The sequence below is a fragment of the Phoxinus phoxinus genome (genome assembly GCF_949152265.1).
Source record: "Phoxinus phoxinus genome assembly, chromosome: 20".
Lineage (NCBI taxonomy): Eukaryota > Metazoa > Chordata > Actinopteri > Cypriniformes > Leuciscidae > Phoxinus > Phoxinus phoxinus.
Genome location: NC_136895.1, coordinates 19,153,795 through 19,180,187, shown reverse-complemented (window position 1 = coordinate 19,180,187; position 26,393 = coordinate 19,153,795). Strand labels below are relative to the sequence as shown.

Genomic DNA, 26,393 nt, shown 5'->3' with positions numbered 1-26,393 from the left:
GAAGTATATAGTTAACTATTTTGTGGTTATTATTTTAAAAAAAAGTTTTTGTAGGTGTTCCTTTGTTTTTTGTCCCTCAAACTGAAGTGTCTGTCCTTTAGGTTTAGATTTACCGAAGCTTTCTGTAGTTGTTTCATATCGAGTCGGTAAAGAATATTAATGCGTCCTTTAAACAAAAGAACTGCAGGGGAATAAATTTAAAGTCACCTCACAGCTTTATCACGCTTTTGAAGCGATACTCCCCTGTTCTGGAAGTTTCCACGTCCCTCGTCTCCCTTAAACATGTACAGTGTCTCTCCATCAAGCAATGAAAAGGAAGTCATTGACTCTATTTACCCAACAGGGAGACGGGATATGTGCGGCCGTTCTCATGATTGTATACATCTTAAGTTATCGTCTCTACTGAGATTCTAGTTGTGGTTTTCTTTCCTCTCTTCCCTTCTTTGGCAGCAAGCATGGAAGAGAGGGGATTACCACTCCATTCTGCTGGACCCCAGGTGTCCCGTCTCATTCCAAACATTGCTGTGTGTGTGTGTGTGTGTCTGTGTGTGTGTGGCAGGAAACCGGGTCGGTCGGGTCCTCTGAAGGTTACAGTCACTCATTCATGGAGGGCTGCACAGAGGAGAGTACATATTCCCGACCTTCCCGACATTTTTGTCTAACCTTATCCATGCTTTCTTTATGACTGTAACTGTATACGCTGTTGTACTTCTGACACACCTGGGCATTGTTTTAAAACGCATTTAACTTCACATTAGTTTAATTTCCTTGTCTAAGGGAGGCTAGATCACTTTAGTTTGTGTGCTGGGAGGATCATGTGTCGCATACAATTGGATTTAGAAATACGGCTGTCATGGAGAAGTGTCTAATCTCTCACACTACGTATATGTGTGTGTCTGTGTGATTGTTATTATTGGCTGTGTGGTTTATTTTAAGCTGTTTTTCTTGAATATGATTGGCATTTGGTTTCACATTATATTATTTATTTATGTGTATATATATATATATATAATATATTATATACAATATTTATATTATTAAGCACAACTGTTTTCAACATTGATAATAATAAGAACAGTTTCTTGAGTACCAAATCAGCATATTATAATGATTCCTGAAGGATCATGTGACACTGAAGGCTGGAGAAATGATGCTGAAAATTCAGCTTTGCCATCACAGGAATAAATTACATTTGACAATATTTTCAAATAGAAAACAAATACTTTTTTCATCAAATTAATGAGAGATGTCTTTTGAAAACATTTGAAAAGTATTGTATATTGTTATTACATATATCTTTTATATAATATATCAAACACATTAAAAAACAAATTAAAGGTATCTCTTAATTTCTCTCTTGAATATGAAGAAAAAACAAAAAATATATGATTATTTATAAAATAAAATGAATGCCAAATCTGGAAAATGTAAAAAACTAAACTAAACAAAAAAAAACATTGACAATTCGATGATATATAACCTCATATGTGACTCAATAGTACATTATTGTGTATTATGGCTCTAGGAAGAATTCTAGTCGTGTTCTGAAGACCTCAAAATATCACCTCATAGAAACTAGAGACATCCTAATAACTTCTAATGAAACTCTATGGTGTCATTATAAGATATAATTAACATTTTATGCAGGACCAGAGGGCAGGACTAATAGTGTTGCTTGTGAAACATTAAATTAAAAGAACACACATCTTTAGGGTAAAATGTGACTGCAAAATTGCACATATTTAAACTCTGTATGAAGGTCATAACAATTATATTACGGTTCTATCATATGTTTGTGGACATTTCAACTCTTCTAAAGAATTCTATCTTTGAATAACTTTGATTATGGGATATCAAATTAAAGAGGACCTATTATGCCCTTTTAAAAAGTCTTAACATTGTTTTTGAGGTCTACTAGATCTTTTTATGCTTGAATGTCCAAAAAAAACACATTATTTTTCAAATTTTTGACATTGTTGCAGCTCCTCTCTTCCCAGTCTGCCAGTAACACTCTGTTTATTTCCTGTCTCTATGAAGCCCCTCCTTACAAAATGGGCAGTGTGCTCTGATTGGTCGGCTGGACCAGTGTGTTGTGATTGGTCAACCGCTTCGAGAGTGTTTCAGAAATAACCGCGAGTTGCAACCAACTAACTCACCTCAACCAGGCCTTGGCCCCTTTATTTTTTTGCGTATGTCTTGGGCGGGAATTATTTAAATGAGGAATATTGTGACATGCTCGTTGTTCCCAAAAGAAAACTACGATCGAGGCGTTTCAGGGAGTTCATAAACAATGTGTGCTTAGTAACTTTGCAGACCTTTTTCATGCTCAAACAGCAACATTACACACTGAAGATTAAAAATGTAAAAAAAAAAAAAACATAATAGGACGTCTTCAATATAATGTTTCTTCTTTTTCCTCTCTCTCTCTCCCAGGCTCTTCTGAAAATAGATTGTCAGGGTTTAGTGGCCCGGCTCATCATGGACTTTGTGTTGCTGACGACGGCAGTGGAAGTGGCTCCTCGCTGGAGGGAACTTGCTGAAAAACTCGCCCATGTATCCAAACAACAAATGGAGGCCTATGAGGCTCCTCACAGAGACAAAACCGGGATGGTGGAGAGTGAAGTAAGCTCCTTTTCAATATGGAAGAGTACAGTTTACATTTGTGAGTTCAATCACAAGATATAGCCATTTACATTTATTTGATCATTTCAGGCCATGTGGAAACCAGCCTACGACTTCCTGTTGACGTGGGCCGCTCAAATTGGCGACAGTTACCGCGATGTCATCCACGAACTGCACATGGGCCTGGACCGGATGAAGAATCCCATCACCAAACGCTGGAAACACCTCACTGGCACCCTTATCCTAGTCAATTGCCTCGAATTGCTTCGAAGCTCCGCCTTTAGCCCCGCCCCTCAGGATGACTTCGCCATTTAGCTCCACCTACTCACAATCCTCACTGAATCCACACCTCAGAGTTTCTGTTACGACATCACCTCGGAAGACTGCTAAACTTTTAACGGATATACACTTTTCTATTTCACCGTCAGCTGTGAGTTTACCTCAATCCAATAACCGCGAGGACGTCCCGTACCCGCCCACGTCCATATAAGGGCATGCGGAAAGCCAATGAAGCCAAAACACTGAGTGTTTTAAGTGTAGCAATTTTTTTTAGAGTTCTGAAGCCGTTTTTAATCAGTTTTGTTCTTTGCGATATCTATATTTTTTATATCGGATGGCACAAAGGAAATTTATACAATCACGTTTTTCAAGAACAATTTTTTTCTGAAAAAAAAAAGCAGATTTCATCTTGGTTCGTTACTTAAAACGAAGGTCTATTTTGTGACGTCACATTTGTCTTGGTCAATGCCGTTCTGTAATTTGTTGCCAAATGCTCGAGCCTTCCACATTTGTGATTTTTTTTATTCCACAATCTTTTATTTGTTGCGTCAGATTTGATCGGTTGCTCTGTATGAGGAAGAAGACGGAGTAGTATTATTAGACGCATGAAACACCACACACTGGTTACGTGAGAGGAAGAAGCGTATGGTGTGTTAATGAGATGGCAAGTTCAGACTGTGGGGGAAAAAAAGGAAAGGTTCAGACTGTGGATCATGTGTTTCATCCTTTCAAGCTTTTGCAAAGTTTGTATTTGAGAGACCAGATATCCCACCATGTACTAGGTATTAAATTGCAGTGTTGCTTTAGTTTCTATCGTGAGTCATTCATTCAGTGTTTTTGTCGAGAAACAAATGCAGTCAGATGAATAAATGAATAGATCATAGCGTGATTTTATTTATGACTGATTTTTTTTCTTTTGTGTTCTTTTTTTTTTTTTTTTTTTTGTACCTGATATACAATTTTTCCAATTTTAGACATTTTTATGTATGCTGGTTTTTGTTTTGAATAATAATCATTTCACACCCTGTACATGTCAAGGAGATTTTGCTGTTTATTGTAGCAGCATGTAGGGAAAAAAAGTGAATGTGTGTGTGTATATATATATATATATATATATATATATATATATAAAATGTATGTCTATCTGTGATTCAGAGTTCTGTCACATTTATATCTTGTTTTTGTGTTAGCTCTTTGAGAGTGACTGTTTGAAAAGCTATAATTCACACAATGTCTTAGTTGCAGCCAAATGTTTAGCACGAAAACAAATGAAACATGCTGTCCCATGTTGTTCCCATGGATTCAATAAAGCAGCTGTAAATTGAGAGAACGTTGTTAGATTTGTCAGCTCCCTCTTTATTGTGACTATTTCTCATAATTGCAAATTTGTCATTTCTAGTTATTACAACTGGTTCTTAATATTACAACTTTCTCAAAGTGCACTTTATATCTGACGATTATGACTTCATATCTTGTTATTGCGACCATTTCTTATGATTTCGACAGTATATATCACGATTGCAGTTGTTGTTGTTTTTGCAATGTTGAAACTACCTCACAATAAGGACTCATAAAAGTCAGTTCATAAAACTGACTTCATTTCCTGTTATTGCGACTGTTTCTCATAATTCTGACTTCTTTTCCTGTTATTGACCATATATCACAATTGCAACATCATTTTGGTCTTGCAACTATCACACAATTGGGAATTTATTTCTCGTTAATGCAACTGTTCATAAAACGGTTAATCAATTTGACTATTTGTCACAAATTTGTGTTATTTAGACTCAATAGCGACAGTATATCTCAGAATTATGACCTATTTTCCTGTTATTGCTATATATCACACAATTGCAACATCATTTTGCAATATTGCAACTATATCACAATCAGGACTTTATTTCTCGTTACTGCAACTGTTCATAAAACGGTTCATCAATTTGACTATTTGTCACAATTGCGACAAATTTTTGTTATTGTGACCATTTCTCATAATTGCGACAGTAAATCTCACCATTGTGACTTCATTTTCTGTTATTGTGACTGTTTTCATAATTGTGACTATCACAATTGTGACGTTATTGACTATATATCACAATTGCAAAATTATGTTGTTCTTGCAACTGAGAAGTTATTTATTGTTACTGCAACCGATTTTATTTCTCACAATTGTGACTATATATCACATTTTATTTTTATTTTAAACGGTCTCACAATTACCTTTTCCTTTTTTTACTCTGAGGCAGAAACAGGTTTACATAGTGATATACAGGTCAAAATCTTAAATGAGAAAATAGAAATGCTAATTATCTGTTAACTCTGTCAAGCTTTCATAATAGCACTTATTAAATTGACAAAGTTTTGTTTATATCATCCACCCCTAAGATATTACAACCACTATAATGTGGTTTGAGTATTAATGCATTTAAAGAGTATATGCCCTTGTGTGTGTGTGTGTGTGTGTGTGTGTGTGTGTGTGTGTGTGTGTGTGTGTGTGTGTGTGTGTGTGTGTGTGTGTGTGTGTGTGTGTGTGTTGCGGTTTTTGTGTCTGACCTCTGCCCAGTCTGCGAGCAGCTTTCTGCATCCCTAAGCACTTCAATAGAGCTGACTGTGAAAAATCAATTAACACTATATTTAAATTGCTAAATTAATTACAAGCTTGCAGAAAATTGAATGGGCACTATAAAATCAAGATTGTTTTGTTACGGTCATAATTAACGAGGGCAAAGCACAATGACTAGAATCATAAAGACATAAATGTGGAGCAAACACATTAAATCACAGCAGCAAATGCTGTTTCCTTTATGAAGAAATGGGTAGATCCAGTCCTGGATGCGGATTGGTCGATACAGCATTGCAACTGGGCTAAATTAAACAATGTAATAACAGCTATGACACAAAAACACCTGTTCAAATTTTAATCTGTTTCTAACACAAAGTTATTGTTAGGCTTCTGGATTTTTTTGTTTTTGTTTTAAATAATGTATGAGTCACATTAAGTAAGTTTATGATATTTTGTGGTGTTTTTTGTCACTTTTAAAGCTTGAAGTACTCTGTCCCATTTTTATAAAAGATTGACTTGAATAAATTACTTCATTTATTCAAGTGATGTCAAAATATCTCCTTTTGGTTTCCACGGAAGAAAGAAAATACTGGAAGAACAACCCTGTAGCAAATATTTACATCTTCTCACAGGTGTCAAAGGACCCTGTGTTTGATTTCATTGTTTGCGATGTCTACAGGTATCATGCCAAGTGTCACTGACAAGATTTGTTACGGCTAGACACAGAGGATATTGATCAATATTCCCTTGGGTCTTTCTTTCATCTTCATCACACGTTCTTTGAAGTTAGACAGCAAGTGTTGTCTCAAGTTAAAAGATACTTTGGCTTATTATGTTTTTCCTGTTCTAGCCTAAAAGGTGAATCTCACAAAACTTCTCGAGAACATGTCCAGGCCATGTTTTGCTCTGAAATCTAAAGAAAAAAACAAACAAAATATTAAATATTCTAAAAAATATATATATTTTGAGGCTTAATTTTGCATCATGACAATATTCATGACAATTAAGCACAATTTCTACAAATTCTTTTTAAATGCAAATTAGTGTCCAACAATAAAAATGTCAAAAAATTAAATTAAATTAAAACATCAGGACACCTTACAACATTTTTAATTTGAGCAAAAAAGTCATAATTGCCGTGAAAATGAAATGTGATGTGGTATTTTCGTGAGAATCCTATAAAGAATAAAATGTCTCTTAATGAATAAATGAACTGAGGAGTGACTTAAAGGTGTCTTCTACTGAAATGTTAGGCTTTAAGTTTTTTAAAAAAAAGGCGTTTGATCCGTTTTCTTCATAATCTTCATAGTCTTTTCATGTTGTCGGATTCAAAGCGTGAGGACTCTCTGAGGAGTAAAACTTCTGGAGAAGCAAAAGAAGATGAACCTCCAAAGCACTTTACTTTTCTGTTTATTTCACACCCTTAGCTTCTCATCGACATCAGATCGAGACTGAAATTCAAGCACAGATGCAAAACAAGTGGCAGAAAAAAAAGATAAACCTCAACCAAACAAACAACCAACATTCTTGTTTTCTTTCACACAAGAAAAACAAAAGCCCCATCATGACGGTTTGGTTTGTAAAAGGCTCGCGACACTTTTTATTCGCTCCTTTTATTAAGCTTGCATTGCTGCCAATGATCAAATGAATGTATCATTCCGATGACATAATTGCCTGTCACAGGCATCCATTGCAAAATTAGCTTAATTAAACGTTGCAGTAAAGCATTACGCATTAAAATGGGCAGCCGACACTGGGAGCTTTTTGCGATGAGGCAAGGCCACACAGGGAGATGGAGGGAAACATTCCAGATGGTTGCCAGGAAACGAGGGAATGCTTCAGGCTGATTGGCTAAAGGGGAAGAGTTCATTTCCTTGTAAAGAAGCTGAATCTAATACTTAGTGAATGTCAAAATAATGTAGACCTGATTAGATTTTTGGTTTAAATGGTTTACCTGGGACCAGTTTTGTAACTATTTTATTTTCTCCCCTGTTAGTGAAGGTTTATTGCACCAAAATCAGTTGAAATATTTTTTTTTATAATTTAATTATTATTAATGACATAATATGAATAAAATATATTAATATTAAAAATATTACATAATTAATTTGTATTAATTAATTATTTGTTTTTTTGCACTGGAAATCTCCTTTGACCACTGGACTGATTGATCATGTGATTTCAAAATGGCAGCCTCCATGAAGCAATCCACTCCATGTAAAATAAATCCACTTTTATTAGGGTGTTTTCACACTTGGCCCTTTTCAGGGATCTGAGCGCAGTTCGCGGGATTTTTGGCCCATGTGTGAACACTCCAAATGATCTCAGACCTCTTTAAAGCGAACCGAACCCGAGACCATCTCGGGGGGTGGAGAGAGTGCGGTTCGATATGGTTCGCTAAAAACACTCAATCTGAACACAAACCGCTCTGGGCTCACTTGATTTTTTTTGTTTGCGAATCCCAATGTAGTTTGGTCATCAGATGCCTCCGTACAAATCTTCTGTGCATCATGGCTGCTTCTTCTGGCAGATCTGGCAAATTATTTGTTCAAAACGTACACTCCATACTTTTCACTAAAAAATCGCTACTTTCGACAAAATGAATCGCTACTTTTTCAAAAAAGAATCACTGCTTTTCTAAAAACAAAATCGATACTTTTACTAAAATGAATCGTTACTTTAAAGCTGCAGTCCGTCGTTTTTCCTCTTTGTCGCCATCTCTGTTAGAAATCTGCAATTGCAGTTATTCGCGGAATTATTAACTGTGCGTGGGTAGTAAATCGGCATGAAACAGCGCGGATGAACACAATGTATTGAGGAGAACCTGTCGCGTCGCTGTGGATACTGTACTGTCATCAGCAATGTCAGAGTATACCTTTTGAAAGTGTCAACATTAGAATTTTCATCGGTAAATGTCATCTGAACAAGTAAGTAACATTCACTTTTGTTCTGACCAAATTCGGGGGGTGGGGGGAAGCATTGCAGTAGGCTATATCATGCTGATTAAATCTAACGATTGCTTATATCACGTCAAAACGTGAAAAATATATTTTTTCTGTAGCCACTCTGAAGTCCGAAGTCTTTGGGTTTTACAACTGGTGAATCTCCAGTTGTCACTGGTGATTGTCGCTTTAAACTTTCGGGATCCGCCATACCAAGTGGATAAATCTCCACCTCCATCATCCACACACGCTAGCCGGGGACTCCTTCTCTATGTGTACAGAAGTGACGTAATGACGCAAAGACATGCTCGAAATTCCCCCGGAAATCCACCAGTAGCCTACCACTGGAATTAAAATCATTATTACAAGATTACCGTTTTGAATCGAGGTAAGGCAAGCAGATCGTTTTGAACACTGGCTGGTTACGTTTTTTTTCAAAAATGTCTTTTTTGATATTTTTAAACCCAAAAAAGTGCCGGACTGCAGCTTTAAAAAAAGAAATAGTAACTTTTTCCTCAAAATGAATCGATACTTTTTCAAAGACGAATCTATACTTTTCCTAAAATGAATCGATACTTTTTCAAAACTGAATCGATACTTTTCTTAAAATGAATCTATATTTTTTGAAAAATGAATCAACACTTAAAAAAAAAAAGAATCGATACTTTTCCAAAAATGAATAAACACACACAGCACAGTGCATGACTCAAGTGTGAAAACACCCTAACTACTGATATGCTGGGATTATGTCTGTCTGGAATAAAAAAAAAAGTTTAAAAAATATTTTAAGTCTTTTTTTTTATTTATAGAATCGATTTAAATATTTAAAATTAATATATATATATATATAATATTAAAAGTGATTTCTGCACTTTTTCTAATGCGCTGTCTCTATGACAACAACCACTACAAACAGCTGTCAGCAGTATGCTATATAGAGGACAAAAGCGCGCGCCCGCGAACACACACACTACATTGCACACAAAGCCTGAGGTAGGGGACGAATTTAAATTTCCTTTCTCTGAATTGAATACCCAGCATCCTGTGAGTCATTAACACCCGTTTGTCTCGTAGCAGCAATGAAAGGTGAGTAAACAGCCTCGTTTAGTAGCTAATCTAGCAGTAAAACGGCAGAAACGTCGCCTGAGGGAGCAGCTAGGCCTATCTAATTCATATTCCTGTTCCGATGGTTCAGCCTGTGAAGGTGAATGATGTGCAGGACAGGTGGAAGAAACGGTTTTGGAATGGAAAGTTAAAAGGAAAGAAAGTGAGTGAGCTCGAACTGACTTTGCTCTTGAAGTAAAGCTTTAATTAATATCTCCCCATCCCGCAGAGTGCAGTGGACGGATAATAGTTTGAAGAATAAATCAATATCTCCTTCAGCTTAACTTTGCAATGGATAAATCCAGCCTCAGTAAAATGCGAGAACATTAATGATACGACCTAAAGGGATAGTTTTCCCAAAAATGAAAATTCTGTCATCATTTACTCATCCTCGAGATGTTCCAAACATGCATGAATGTCTTTGTTCTTTGGGGTGGGGGGCTGTTTGGATACCCATATTCTTCAAAGTATCTTCTTTTGTTTTCAAAGAAACTTATAGAGGTTTGGAACAGCTTGAGGGTGAGTAAATTATGACAGAGTTTTCATTTTTGGGTGAACTATCCTTTTAATGAAAATCAAACCGGTCACTTAAGTGGAAGTCCTTAACAGCATTAAACAACATTCAAAACCCATGTAACTAACTTCTGCAAAATTATTCTAGATAGAACTATTTACAAGAAAAAGAAGAATCAGGTCAGTTGTACTAAATAATGAAAGGTGCAAACTTCATTTTATCTATTAAGATTTGTTTAGACTGAAAGGTACGCTAATAAAAAGAAGGTAATGCCTTTTTTTTTTTTTGTTACATAGGCTATAGCTATACTATGCTTATTTGGTATCTAATAGATGCATGGTAATACCTTGCTTTTCTTTTTCGATAGACATCATTGCTATTTATTTATAAAATAGGCCTATCACTAGACAAGCATCATTGTAGTGTTGTGTTTACCCGGCTGTGTATATCGCTGTATTATGGTAACTGTAACCTTTTTGTCAAAGAAAGTTATTTTTTAGATCTTGACCAAAAATGGATGCACATCTTGATGGAAATAACATCACAACATTTATTTCCACCAAGTGCAGCATCAATTTTTGCTCAAGATCTTGTATTGAGAATGCAAGATTCCAGCACTCAGTAAAGTCTCCTCCAGCACATCCCAAAGACTTTCAGTGAATTTAAGGTCTGGACTCATGTGTGCCGATTCATCATGTGTAAAAATGATTCTTCATGCTCCCTCCAAACTATTCTTTCACAGTTTGAGCCTGATGAATCTTGACATTGTCATCCTGGAATATAACCGTGATGTGTCTTCCTTACATGTTCGTTTAAGAAATTAAAAGCTATTACTGTTAGAAGAACTGTTGCCAAACATATAACATGCTAGAAACATAATAATCACTGCAATAATGATCCAATCATAGATTGGATTATCATTTGCCTATTTAACTCCAAACAGCAACCTTTTTTTTTTCTTTCTTTCTTTCTTTTTGGCCGGGCAGTGTATTTCAGTGCAATAAAACCTGTAAGCATCTCCCCTTGCCTTTTGGCATCCTTTTATAACTGAACTCATATCTCCTATCTCCTAAATCTGTAGCAGGCAAGCGACACTAACTCATTTCCAATTTCACAAGGTGTCCAGATCGTGCTCGCTGAGTTGGCCCGACAGAGCTCATTTCCATAATTACACAGTAAATGCAAAAGCTCGGTGACAATGGTATGAAAAGAAATGCACCTCGAAACCTGCATTCATCCATGGGAAAACAACCTTTTGAGATGGAGAAAGACTATCTTTACGCCCTAAGAATAATGTAATCAAGTTTAGGCCAGCAGAGAAATCTAAATCTCCATTTCAGCTTCAAATCATCTAACAAACAAGACATTTAGATCTTTTTATTTGGCTTGAAATACATAATGTCCCCATGTTCATTTAATAGAACCTTATTGTAAAGCATTAACAGTTTAAAGAATATTGTTTTATTTCTAAATTCACAAACTATCTATCGTAATGGAGAAATATCCACCAATCAGGGAAGCATTTTGAATAGATTTGGTCTTCCCACACTTTCAAACAACTCTGCCAAAAATGAGGTGATCAAAGAGTTATGACATATGAGCCATGAATAAGTTAGCAATTTTTAACTTTTTTATGTTATACAAGATCCAGCTGATTTTTTTAAGTCAGTATAATGCCATTTAAGTTGAAATGACTTAAACATCCAAGTTAATAAATCCAAAGTACTTAAAAATTTAAGGCAGCAATTTTTTTTTGTGGAATATATATATTTAACACAGTCTCACCCCAAAACGTCACATACTGACGCGTCTTGACCATTCGGCAACATACGACGAAAAAGGTACCCTTTAACGTCCATATGTGACGATTCGGGAATGGTTGGGTTTAGGTATGCGGTAGGGTACCGCTAGAAGGCGCTGCTGGTGCGCTTATGTCTGCGTCTCATATGGACGTTAAAGGGTACCTTTTTCGTCGTATGTTGCCGAATGGTCAAGACGCGTCAGTATGTGACGTTTTGGGGTGAGACCGGGCTGATATATTTTTTAAATTACATTGGTAAATATTTTAATTTAGAATATAAAATTTTACAATATTAGAGTAAATATTATTATTTTCAAATATATTTTTTTATACTTATATTCAATTAATTTAAGTGAATAAATTTGACAAAATAAATTGTATAAATAAATATAAAAAATATTTTTTTTCGTTTTGTTTTTATAATTATAATTTTATTGACTGTCAAACATTTTTAATTTATATTTTTTTATATAAATTGAAATATTTTGAAAATAGCCTATTGTTTGACAAAAAAATATTGCATTTTAAATATTTTATATTTATTTAATATCGTTTCTATAATATGTACTTTTGACTTAATAAAATACATTTTATTTTTGTATATTGTTTTCATACTTAAAATCAATGACTTAGTCTTTAATTTTTTTTTATATGATTACATAATTGTTAAGGCTTAATGGAATGAGTAGTTCATTCCCCTTTAAAAATAGAATACAGTCTATTTAAATTTTTTTTAATGTTTGAATTCTTTTTGGTCCAAATCAAATGTCTCAGGGCTTGTTGGTTGGTTCAATGCTAACCATGTAGAAAATGAATGAGAGCGAGAACCAAGGTCGCTGAAAAAGTGAGTGGTCACTGATACGCTCTATTGCAGCAACAAATAATTCAGTCTCATTTCATTGGCTTTAATTTAAGAAACACTCCCCAAGGTCAAGTCATAAGGCCGGCAGAACGATGTTAAAAAAATTATCTGTGAAGGACTTCACAATATTTCTTTTCAATTCCCTCGATCTGTGTGAGATAAATGAGCTCTCTTGTGCCTGCAGTTTGTCACTGGGACAACCCTTTAGGCCACTCACAGATCAGCTGATTAAATATGTATTCCATGCTGGGTTTTGTTCCCGATGGGTTTTGGACTGATGTGACGTGCTTTGATTCGTCAGACGCTGTGGGGAGATATGGCACAGTAGTGTCCTGTCCTTCAGAGTTTGTGACTTTGTGTGTAGAGATGATATTTCACAAAGATCTGAAGCCTGTGTGCCTCAAACAGAGATTGTGATATTTGACTTTGATCACATGGAAATTGATTCTGAACCAAACATTTACCCAAAAATTCACTTAAATTAACCCCATCTCTAAACTTCTTATGTAGTCACAGTTTGCAAAGCAAGTTATTTATCAATACTAACCATGAAATGCAACGTTTTTTCAATCTTGTTTCAGTAATTAGCCTAACTCTTAAACGCATACCTCGGGTCTTTAGAGACCCGGGACGTCACTCACTCATTCATTTTACACATCAACCTCCTTAGTGTTCCTCAATCAATTCATTATAAACAATATAAGTGTACTTAAGAGTATTTAAGAGTACACTGGCCCGTCCCAAATGGCACCCAGGTCGCTTTGACGGGGGCGCCCGCGAGCACCCTTCTGAAAACTAAAATGAAGAATGGGGCGCCCTATACGTCCTCTGGGACTTCATGATCAAGTGCACCTTGTAATGTTAAAGTATAGGCTACTTGATTATAATTAACGCAATTCCACAAAAGAGCCGATGGGAGTGGAAAGATCTGCACATGATCTACTGACGACGTGCAAATTAAAGAACACAAACGCAGTCGGATCATTTCCATAATGACCAACGCGATCTACCAAGAGCAGCGCAAATTAGCGTCTGGTTTTGGGGCGGTAAATAATGGCGCAAATACCAGTAAATTGACGAGCACAACCCTTAGTAAATCACCTTGCATGATTCATTTAAATAGTCTCCTCCCATAAATTTTGTGTCCGGAAGGGAAACTCCTACAGTCCTACAATTTTTTTGTAAATCCTGACCGTTATTTTTTAATGCCAAAAGAGGGTTTGCGCTGGGGCAAGCTGTTAGTAAATCCGTAAATTTTCATTTAATTGCAATGAACATTACATTCATTTAAGACTTAAGTATTTTCAAATATATTATTTCCATAAGTATTATTTTTTTTGGCACACATGGACACAAAATGGCGTTGTTTCCTGAGAATCGCCCCGCCTCGGATTAGTGCTGAGGGTCTCATTCCAGTTTTTGGCTTGATTCATTACAACTTGGCATCGGCAATTAAACAGGATAAACCAAACTCTTATTCAGTTTCGACTTAAAGGTGTGTGCCAAGACAATGAGCGCTGCGCATGCAGAAAATTAATTATCAAGTTAATCATGGAAAAAGTCCCGAGACACCAGACTGTTATAAATCAGATCCAGCTTTTGATCATGGATGTTGATTAGTCAATACAGAATTATTGGCATGTTAAATAGCATCTTTACCTTCCTTTTCCGCATGATGTATTTCAAAGCTCTTTATCTCTATTCGCTAAACAGAACGGTTTCAAAGGCCGTATTGCATAAAAACGTGTACAGACGTGCTTTATAACTTTCAGCATGTCACAAACAAACTTGATTCCATCTGTTTCAAAGGCAGAATAATGAGTTTCAGAGCGATGAGGGGTAGACGGTGTCTCTGGTGTGCGCTCGCATCTGTTGTGAAAAACATGAGTTTCCTGCTTGGCTGAGCTTTGAGGATAACAGGTGGACTGTATTTTACCTGAGCGAATGCAGAAAGAGAGAGAACGAGATTATCATGGGGTGGGAGAGAAGAATTGTAAACAAGACAAGCGGATGCAGTGTCATTTGTTTCACTTCATTGCAACTTTGTCTAAGATGTTGATCCTGTAAATCCCTGAAATAGGAGAAAAATAAGTCAATAGTTTTAAAATGAACGTGCATCGCATAACTCAAACAATTCTGGAATTTGATGAGAAATTTTGAGTTCCAGCTTTATATTTAAACAAAATATGCAGAAAAAAAAAATGTTTCACAATATATTTCCAGCTTTGATACGGCGTTAATGGTCATTTATGGATCAAAACAAAAAATGTATTTCATCATATTTATAATGTTTGAATAAATTATTTTATTCATGTAGAAATTCACCAAATATTTTTGCTTTGTGGATGTGACCTTCAGTTCCAACTAAGGATGAAAATAAGGTTATAAATAAATATTATAAATAAAATGTAAATGTATTAACACACATTACATTTGTAAAATAAATCATATTAACATAATATATATACATTAACATAATTGGTGATTAAAATATGTGGTTGCAAGAACATTAGTATGTAATAGCAAGTAAGCAGAAGTTGCTTAAATCCACAAAATATTTGTTTGACATCAGTGATAATATAAAGTATTCTTGCCTTTACTTTATAAAAATCAGCAAAGATATCCAAGTGAAAAGACATGCATCGTGACCAGTGTCACGCCGGAAAGGCGTCAGTACACTCAAATCCTCCCATGTTAATCTACTAACTCTCCTGACTGCTTTGTCAGACAAAATGGCGGATGGCGAAGTATGATTGGTCAGATCATCTGTCAATCAAGCTCCCTGCGAAGGGTCAATTGCGTTAAATACCATATAGACTATAAACAATTCTATATTAACCAATTGAACATAAAAATTTAACGTCAAAATGTAATGTAACCTTCTCCCTTTAAATACTTTGGTCAGTTCAAGAATAATGTATGCAATTGAGTTATTATATAGTGTCTATTTGACAGAATTAAAAGAGCAGTTTCCTATTGTTCAGCTTTCCTAGGCTGATATTAGCCTGGGAAAACCCAAATTTAGATTTGCTCTGCAAGTGGGTCTGGCAAAGAGCCCATTGAAACCCATTTCCAATCCGTCGAAATCGCGGCACTAATCAGAAACGTTGGGGCGGGCTTTACACGATGACGACAGAGCAGCGACGGTGACGCAGATTTTGTACATTACAGAGATGGATGCCGCCGTGGAAGATCACTCGTTCGAATCAGCTATCGCGTCTGTTTCAAGCGATTTAAAATAGTCATTACAAAAACGGAAAAAGTCGTCAGAAGCCATTGCTACATCTTCCTGAAAAACACAAACAGAGAATTGCTGAGAGTCTCAGATGTTTCTCCGTCGCTCTGATTGGTTTTAGATCTATCCAATTGCGCCCAGAGCCATTTGAGCGACGTCCGTTGGTGACGCCCCTGTGGAAATGAATTGTCTATGGAGCTTTGCCAGACCCTAACTCAGTTACAACTGAGAGTGGTCTGGGTTTTACCAGGCTAGGCTGATATGGGATTTAGAAAGTAATTATTAATCAGTAATGCGATCATTTTTAGAGAGTGTAATTAGTACAGTAATTTAATGAAACTTTTGAAGATGTATTCAGTAGCTAGTAATAATAATTATTATTATTTTTTCACCCAACCCTGATTGTGACACGTAGGCAGGCATTTTGGAAATAATACAGTTATTTAACTTTGTGAAGAACATATAATAATCCACTATATAGGGGACAGAAGAGACTATATACAAAAGACTGTATCAAATACATGCAGCTATTTTATAGGGTTAACATATAAGTAGCCAAGCTCAAAGTAGCTTCACTAACATCGCTAGTAGAAACAATTGAGATACAAAAAAAGATCTAATTTGATATGCCAGTGGTTCCAGAGAGATGATCACCCTGATCTGGTGTAAGAACGCTGATCGTGTCTTGGTTGATCTTACAGCATCACTGAATACAAAACCGATGAGCCTCACGGGAACAGAAACCAATTAGCAGCGCATCCCATTCAGGCCTGTTGCTCGGTTACGCACCCTCTCTGCATGTTAATGCGGCTCCTCGTCTACCTGTTCCTCACGCAAGAGCTCTCGTGGGTAAAACAGAGAGGAGATGAGAAGATTCTGCTGACAGCAAATTTGTACGGCAAAACACATTAACATAAGAGGCCGCTTAGCATTCGAGAGAGTGAGAGTGTGTCGTAAGGGAGTTAAATATGAAATGGTAGGTCTGTTTGCTCGCTGTTTTCCGGAGGAACCTCAAAGGAACTCCCCGAGGAGGTCCTGGTCTCCATAGCGAACAAAGAACGCTAGATGTTCTGGAGCAACTGGAGTTAGATTAACCCTGAGGATTACGTCCCCCTGGCGTCTGAAAAGTTCTCAAATATTCAGCTTGTAAGAACCCAAATCCTCCACTATATGCAAAATTTTGCTTTATTCTGAGGAAAGAATGTGAAGTATAGGGCTAATGAAGTTCACAGAGTTAAAGTTTTGGTCTGAAAGAAGAATGTCATATACACCTCCTCGGATGACTTGAGGGTGAATAAATCATGGGGTAATTTAAATTTTTGGGTGAACTATCCCTTTAAATTAGGTACAATCTGCTTGGATGTTTAAGTCATAGCAACTTAAATTACATTAAACTGTTACAAAAGAACGAGTTGAATCTTGTATCACTTATAAAAAAGTTGAAAATTGACCCCTTATTTTGATGGGTTGAAGCGATATAAAAACATATGTTGTCAACTTATTGATCATATAATTTTTTTTACAGCGTACATTAGACATGATAAATTGATAAAGGGCTGCCAACTTTTGAGTTCAGCTAGAGTGAACGATCTCCACTTTAGCGCGGATAGTAAGGAGCTACTGGTCTCTTCTTCGTTCCAGTTTGCAGACAATTTTTCGTTCTTTCTTTGTTGATGACGAACACAGACTTTCTTCTAAGAGCAACAGAGTCGCGCGATGGTAGGTGCGTCATCACTACGACACACCCCTTACGGCATTGATCCTGGCTTTTGTTCACACAGGGAGCGTTCCGGGACTGATTCCGGCAATGTTACTAGGTCCCCAACCCGGGATCGATCTCGGCATCAATCCCGGGACGTGTTTGCGTTCACACAGAAGGCACTCTGGCAATTTCCCAGCAAATTCCCGGGATCAACACGCTGCGTGAAAGGGGCTCATGTAATGAGGCCAAACCGGTATTTATTTATTGTTTGAATTTCATAATACAACTTAATAAAACAAAACTTGAAAGCTGAGATTTCATATCGAAAGGAAGCTGCTCTGTCTCGTCTGTCTGCGCGTTGTTAGTGTCGTCTTCTTGTCATCGCTATGTTTTTTTTACTGCGTGAGAATATGAATGAGTGTGTGTGTGTGTGTGTGTGTGTGTGTGTGCGTGTCCTATTCTCCTGTTCTCTGTCCTCCTGCCGGAGCAGCTGTCGAAATGGACAGGAAGGACTAAAGGGCAAGGACCTGTTTGAGCTCATTTATAACAAGGTGCAACCTCAGCGTCCTCTGGCGTAAAACATTGCCTCATTACTTCACTTCCTGTAGAAGTCAATACCTCCTGTGAGGAGCGGATAATAAATACCTGTGAAATACTGTGCCATGCCATTTTTAAGGTATGAGAGGCTGTGCTACAGTATAATGTGTAAAATGTGGTGTTGGATACCGTAGTATCACACGTAGTAGTACCTCACGGCTTTAATAACAGTTTCTAATATCAAGGACTTAATTTTCATTTTAAAAACATTATTTTATTAAGCTAATTCTGCTATAAAATGTTGTCATGGACATTTGGTTAATATTTTGTTTCAACATGTGCTGCTGACAGTTAGGCTACAAGCTGTTCTATATCCATCCATCCATCCATGATCATTTAGCATCTAGAACTGTCCATTTTAAAATGTACAAAATCATACTGAATGTAGTCCACATCCTTTGCGAGTTTAAAGCCTGCTACAATATTCAATAACACATGCTAGCATGTTGCTAAGCTAATGTGGAACTCAAAACATAATACCACATGTACTGTTTCTCTCAACTTTTTGAAGCTGCCATTTTGGACTTTTCCCCCCTCACTAAACTCACTGCAATATATTCTGGGATTGTGTTTTTCTACCAAAGCGAGGGAACTTAGAAAGCAACATAACATTGTTGATATCTTTTTGCAACATGTCAGGAACATACGTACCTATGATCCCTTTAAATGCTGTCTAGGTAGGCAGCATGCTAGGTTTAACAGGAAGTTGCGTCCTCTTCTTCTCTGAGACCCATTTGAATGTGAAGCAGGCTTTGATCTGGATTGAATTGTTCGGCCACAATAAACCAGTTCCTCTGCAAGACCCACATACTCCTTCCTGAGCCCTTTCCTTCCTCTTGGAGTACTGTCAGAATGGCAGGAACTCGCTATTTTGTTTTCTACTCTAAATCCTTTTTTTGCATTGACATTCTTTCACACACACTTTTTCCCCAGACAGACTGAATCCAGTCGGGTTAAAGCCTTCGCGCTGACATTGTGTGAGAAACTAGACTCCACTGTAAACATCATGTCAGAAATGACAGAACTAATTAACATGATAAACATTAAGCTGGATAGAAGAAAGAAAAATAGGGATGAACTAATTGACAATTATTGAATTATTAAAATTTTTACACAAATTTTATTTTATACTGACCCCTACTGATATGGATTCAAAAGTTTTTTTCATTAATTTTTGGTCAAAACAGGAAGAAATTGATGTTCACCTCGGGGAGGGATAACATTTTTGTAAACTTCTGCAATCCTGACATCTAGTGATAGAAAGGCAACATTACATTTTTGGCAGTCAACAATACTGAATAAACACTTAGATGCACTAACAAATCAAATTAATCTTAAAAATATTTTAAAACAAATGTAATTAAATAATATAACAAGGCTTTAATGATTTTCTTAAAGCTTTGGTGTTTTTTTCACCTAAGTAATAATAATAATAACAATAATTATAACAATAAGCAACTTTAAATAAATATACTACAATTAATAGTTATGTTACATTTGAGTTGTTAAAATTCACTATATATACACTTGTATAATTGTGCACGTGTTTTTTATTAATATATATTTAAACCTTTCATAAAACCTGTGCCAAATCCAATGTGTATGTGAAGATAATTCCGATGAAGCGGACCCTACACATAGTGTGTGTGTGTGTGTGTGTGTGTCTTCAGTCATGTTATTTTAATGACAAGAATTTAAATATTTAAAACTTTATTTAGCAGAGACTGTTATACATATATTTTACACCAGGTGTCAGCAGACTCACAAAGCAAATTATTAAAGAGACTCAACTGCACTCCCTTTTTAAATTATTCATCCTTTAATTGTTTCTCTTTTTTTTTTACAATCTATTCACTCAATTGGAAAAAAAACCCTCTCACCTCCATAATAATACTAATAATAAACATTTTACAATTCAACATTTAAAATACATCAAATTTGAGATTTTAAAACCACAACTATATATATATATATATATATATATATATATATATTGTGTGTATGTGTGTGTGTACACACACTGTATATATATATATATATATATATATATAAATATATATATATATATATATATTATATATATAAATATATATATATATATATATATATATATATATATATATATATATATATATATATATACATATATATATATATTTATACACTGTAAAAAAATGTTTACCTCCAAGTCAAAATATTCTAGTGACTGTTACATCTACATTTTTAAATTGGCCCAAGTGAAATTCTGTAAAATGAATTGAATTAATTGTTGCAATAGTCTGTTAACATTGGCTCAATGAGAGATAATATGTCAGACTAATTGAAAAATGTAGTTATCAGTCACTAGAAAATTTTGACTTGGGGATGTAATTTATTCATAAAAGTGGTTTCGAAGCAGCTTTACAGAAAATGCATGTGTCTACATTACAATTTAGAGTGATCTGTTATCAGAGCTGACTGTGTCCATGCAAACCCATATAAAACCCATATAAATATATGGGTATATATAAGCACCAAACTTTTGTGTGTGTGCTGTATCTCATGTTGTACATGGGGATGTAGCTACAAGCAGTGTTGTGATGTGACTTTCTGAACTGGTGTCTCCGTGCTTCTGCTTGCCTGTGTGGGAGGAGTTCTCACAGATTTGTATTCCTCATGCACACGCACAGACAGCAGCAGCAGCGCTTCAGTGCGAGGCAGAGCGCAGCGGGGAAACCTCCGTCTACTCTCACTGCCGGCTTGTTTTCATCTCCACTGAGGAAACGCCTCGCTCCCTGACCTTACAGACTCGGATTTATGCTGTGCGTGGAAGAAATCTATTCGTGAACTCTTCATAGTGAGGAGATAAACGGAGGCCAGCGGTCTGCAGTACAACATATCATCAGCAAACAGGAGGAGGACCCAACGCCCTTCCCAGACCGACCATGCGTACCTGCCTGGGTTGATGTGCAATGGATTCTTTTACGGGTTTGCATGGATGAGTATGCACCATTGACATGCTGAGGTGCCTCTCCTTTTATGGATTGCTTTGTGGGATCATAACCTGGTGTTTTTTCCTTCAAAACTGAAAGTCATCTCAGTTTGGATGCTAAACAACCAATGAATCTGAAGCCTGGAAGCCTCGAGATCAAAGAGGCGAGATAGGCGACGTTGCTATGTGATTTATTGATTGTTATATATTCATCATAAGATGGGGAACGGTTTCTCCAACATCGCAGCATTCCAGTCCCTGCACATTGTGATGCTAGGCTTGGATTCGGCCGGTAAAACCACAGTACTGTATCGGTTAAAGTTTAACGAATTCGTCAACACCGTTCCCACCATCGGCTTCAACACAGAGAAGATCAAACTCAGCAATGGCACCGCCAAAGGGATCAGCTGTCACTTCTGGGACGTCGGCGGACAGGAGAAGTTAAGACCCCTATGGAAATCCTACAGCCGTTGCACGGACGGTATTATTTACGTGGTGGACTCGGTAGATGTCGACCGGCTTGAGGAAGCCAAGACAGAACTGCATAAAGTCACTAAATTCGCAGAGAACCAAGGAACTCCTCTGCTGGTGATCGCCAATAAGCAGGACCTCCCCAAATCCCTAACGGTCACCGAGATCGAGAAGCACCTGGCTCTCCATGAACTGAGTCCCTCCACCACGTACCACGTCCAACCGGCCTGCGCCATCATTGGCGAGGGTCTCCACGAAGGAATGGACAAACTATACGAGATGATCGTCAAACGAAGGAAATCTCTCAAACAGAAGAAGAAACGATAGACTATTGCAGACTCGTAGAGACATTTAAAGGGATAGTTTACCCAAAAAACGACAATTCTGTCATCATTTACTCACCCTCGTGTTCCAAAGCGTTCGTTTTGAACCCCACTGACTCATTGTGTGACCAGACATTAAAACAATATCTCCTTTTCGTGTTTTGCAGAAGAAAGTCGTACAGATTTAGAATTGCGTGAGGGTAAATGATGACAGAATTGTCATTTTTGTGTGTACTAAAAGTTCCCATGAAAGATATGATGGGGTTTGCCTTGGTATGCAAGATTTGGTAACACTCTATAGTAACTTTCATTAATAATTTATGTTGTCTGAAACATTTGCATAAATATCCGTATTTGAATCTACATGAACTCTTGATCTGATAACTGTGATGTATTAAAATATTTATTACAGTAAGTAGTCAAATTAAATTACAATACTTACAGCTTGAACAATATAGCATATTTGCCACAACCAATGGCGTGAGTTCTGGGCAGGACAATCTGTTTGTCCGACCAATGGAAGATACATTTGGAAAACCTGTTTGTAAACAATCATTTTGTAAACTGATCATTATGTAAACTGAATTTTGCAATTCAGTTTTGGTGCTGTTGTGCAGAAATGACACACTTGAAGCATGTTTCTTACTGACTTGTTAGTGAAAGTTATTATAAAGTGTTACAGAAGATACAAAAAAACAGTGGTAAATAATATGCTTGCGTATAGAACCAAAAACTACTTAAATAAATAGCGAGAAAATATGTAACAAGCCAATAAATTAAAGTGCATAAAAATAAGAGAAAAAAAAATGGGCCGGACCCATGTTGCTGCTTGATATTAACTCCATAAATATTGCTAATAAACAGTAGCCTGTGCTTTGAAAACCCCCTACTTTTGTTACAAAATCATTCCTTAAATAAACTGAATTAAAATGATTATTTCGTACATTATGCTTTTCTTGCATAACTAGCAGCACATTGAACCATATAGTTCCTCCGATGCAGTTTTTCCAATTTTTTTTTCCATCTCTGTCTTTTTAAAAATAGGTTGAAGTTCCAGATATGTTTGTTTTGTTGAAATGCTACTTTGTACTACAATCAGAGGTTGTTGTATTATGAAACCATGTAGTGAAATGAAGACTGTTTATGCACATGATGCCAAAAATAAATTATACTGAAATATACGTAACGCGTGTAGCGTTTTGTTGGTTTGCAGCCTGACCTAAACACTTCAGAAAAGTCTGCATTCAGCATTATCGCGGGCGGCGAGCCTGTTTTCTGTAATTAAAGTTGCCGTTCGGTACAACAGCCATCACCCATAATTCCCCGAGCTGTCAGATCTACATGATTCCACAGCGCTGGACGACGTAAATCCCTTTGATTTAGCTCCAGGCTGGCCGAGGCCCACACGTGCTCGCGTTTGAGCGTGGCGCACTCTCGGGACCGGGATAATGACCTTTTAGTGCTCAGCGAGATTGAAAATGGATATTAATAGGAGAACTCGCCCATTGTGTAATTAGAATAAGCCACAGCGGGCCGGAAAAATCCCTCTGATGGGAGTGTGACTGGGGCCTAGAGGCGTGCAACACAACACCTGCTGGGTGGGCAAACATATACACAAAGCGGGATTTTAAATCAAATTTACTTTTAACGGGCTGTACTGTGGTTTTGATGAGAACACGTTTTAAGGAAAATGTTGCATGCAAAATCTGTCACGCTAAAATGCTGTGCTGTTCAGTAATCACTCGCAATTTAGAAAACCCCTTTTAGTCTGAAAATAAGAAAGGTCAATGGTTCATAATTTTGGTTGGACATATGGTGGTCAAACATTGGGAATAATTAACATTTTGTAATTTTTGATCATGTTTTTATTTTTGTATCTCTTGTGCTTACCAAGGCTGCATTTAATTGACCAAAAATACAGTCAAGACAGACATATTGTGAATAATTATTATTATTTGAAAGAACTGTTTTCTATTTTAATTTATTTTAAAATGTAATTTATTCCTGCAAGTTGGATTTTCAGTGGTCTTCAGTGTCACATGATCATTCAGAAATAATTTTAATATGCTGATATGCTGCTCAATTGTTAATGGTTCCTATTTATCAATGCAAGTTTTCGCTGCTGAAATTTTTCGTGGAAACCAGGATGGATTTCTTTTTTTTTCAGGGTTCTTTGATTAATAGAAAGTTAAAAAAGAACAGCATTTATTTTGTAACATTATAATGTCATTTTAATCAGCGTCCTTGCTGAATAAAATCATTTATTTAAAAAAAAAAATTTCGTACCCCAATTTAATCACGTTTTCCACATAAATATTAAGCAGTAAAAAAAAAATTCAACATTTGCTAATAAGAAATGTTTCTTGAGCACCAAATTAGAATGATTTCTGAAAGAAGTAGACTTCTTAAAAAAAAAGAAAAAAAAAGTTAATCATTTGACTGATATAGGATATATATACTAAAGTAATAATAAATATCATGATATTTGTATTAAATACATTTTTACCTTTAAATACATAAAAACAAAATTGAATGTTTTTTTTTAATAAAAGTTATCCGTTGACTTAACTTAAAAAGGTGAGGAAACTCATTTTCTTAAAATTTATAAATTAATAAACTTCATGTGTACTTGACATTTTTTAGAACTTGACAATTCCACATAACTTATTTTTTTCAATTACACATGATGCTATTTACTTAAAAAAGTGAGGAAACCCGTTGCCTTAAAATGATTAAGTTAAGTCAATTGATAACTTTTTATAGTGTATGAAACCAACCTCAATACAACATGATCATGAACTAGACTATTAAAACAGTCTTCTTTTTTATCCAAGACATTCTCATTTGTCATTGACCCATATAGCTAAGATCTTTTTCTATATTTATACTGCTTCCGCTCATGCCTGTTTCACAATCGCAGTAGTGTACGCCATAATATCAGCCACATTAATTACCCATCATCCCAATGAACCCATGGCCTTGAGTGTAAAATTCTGTAAGGTATGTCACAAGATGAGAGACTGGCTCTGAACAATCCAGAAACCCACAGAGGCGACAGGAAAGATGATATAGATAATTAATTTTAACATCAACCTATCTAAAAACCCAGGCTGTGGGAATGATGGGCTTTTTTTGGAGCAGCAGGTAATAGGGTTCTATAAATAGACCTTAATAATTAATGTAGCACCCACTGGAAATATATACGAAAAGGCCAGAAATGTGGATCTTAGCGACCATTGAGCCATAACTGCAAGACAGTCGATGTGATCCAACGCGTGTTTTTAATTTTCCCAATTAATTTACTGTGAATTGCTCATATTTTGTTGTCTTATCAAACTTGAAGGCAGGGATTACTCATATAGTTATTTATGGAAATGGAGGTATCGGAGTATCTTTGTTCCCAGGGAAACTATCTGATTTTAACAGTAAACAACACACAAACAAGACTCATGACAAGAGTGTTACCGGCAACTAGAAATACAAAAAAAGATATACAGACAGTAAGACATGCATTTTGCCCTAGCAAGTACCACTAATAACCAACTACTACATAAACAAGCTAGTACTTACAATGCTTTCATTGTTCCTGATTTCTTTAATTATACATTTACGCATGTTACAAATGTTTTACAATTACAACCATTGTCAGGATTTATTGCTATTGAAACTCACTCCCCATACAAAACAAGTTATTAAAATGTAATTTGTTAGTCTGAAAATGCAGCCAATGTTTTGTTCTGCTGTCCGTAATGAGCCGTTCGTACGATTGCACGCAAATTGTATGTTTGCGCGGAGCAATGACATAATTCATAAATTAGACACAGAGAAGGCCCTATTTTGAACTCCTAAGAGTAAAACTCAAAATGGCCATTGAGGAGCAGCAGGGAAAATGGTTTCTGCTTCTATTTGGGTCATATCGGAGGATTTTTCTATTAATATACCCCCTTTCCCGCACGCCTCCATCACGGTTTTCTGGGTAAATCCATGCCGCTTTGAAAAACACACCTGGATCTTTTGACTGAAATATTTGGGAGTTTGTTGCCCGTCATGACATGCCTATTTTGTTTTGCTCGTCTTTTTGTATGACACCTGTTTACCCCTCTTTCCCTTCCAGTTTCATCGCTCTGTAAATTAGTGTTCTCTTTCTCTGCCTGCTTTTAGACTCGCCATTCTGCAGCTAACCAGATTGAAATGAGTGGAGAAATCTATGGTTGAAAAGATGCTCTCAGAAATTAGGTAAAACCCACTAGAGAAAGAAACGTATTTATGCGTCTCTCTCTCTCTCACTCACTCACTCACACACACACACACACACGCACGCACACACGCACTACAGCAGGTCACATGGGATAACCGATGGTTAGGTCAAATTAACTAAAATGGTGTAATCCATGAATACAGCATGTT

At 36.3% G+C, this 26,393-nt stretch overlaps 3 protein-coding genes across 4 annotated transcripts in view; all 3 read left to right on the top strand.

Annotated features, from left to right (window-relative positions):
- sh3bp4a (SH3-domain binding protein 4a) overlaps window positions 1–4,220 on the top strand; it is a 29,158-nt gene extending 24,938 nt beyond the window's left edge. Inside the window, exons 4-5 of one of the 2 annotated variants that reach the window (XM_079593567.1) lie at window positions 2,434–2,622; window positions 2,713–4,220. In XM_079593567.1, the coding sequence (XP_079449693.1) occupies window positions 2,434–2,622; window positions 2,713–2,937 (414 nt within the window). In that variant the 3' untranslated portion in view covers window positions 2,938–4,220. The remainder of the gene's footprint in view (window positions 1–2,433; window positions 2,623–2,712) is intronic. The other variant, XM_079593566.1, reaches the window with a different exon arrangement.
- Window positions 4,221–9,367: 5,147 nt separating this feature from the next.
- aox6 (aldehyde oxidase 6) overlaps window positions 9,368–26,393 on the top strand; it is a 65,964-nt gene continuing 48,938 nt past the window's right edge. Inside the window, exons 1-2 of the mRNA XM_079593561.1 lie at window positions 9,368–9,492; window positions 26,148–26,222. The gene's annotated coding sequence lies outside the window, so the exon portion shown is untranslated. The remainder of the gene's footprint in view (window positions 9,493–26,147; window positions 26,223–26,393) is intronic.
- On the top strand, window positions 20,887–24,247 carry arl4ca (ADP-ribosylation factor-like 4Ca). Its single transcript, XM_079592289.1, has one exon. The coding sequence runs from the start codon at window positions 21,412–21,414 to the stop codon at window positions 21,988–21,990; it is 579 nt and encodes a 192-aa protein (XP_079448415.1). The 5' UTR covers window positions 20,887–21,411; the 3' UTR covers window positions 21,991–24,247.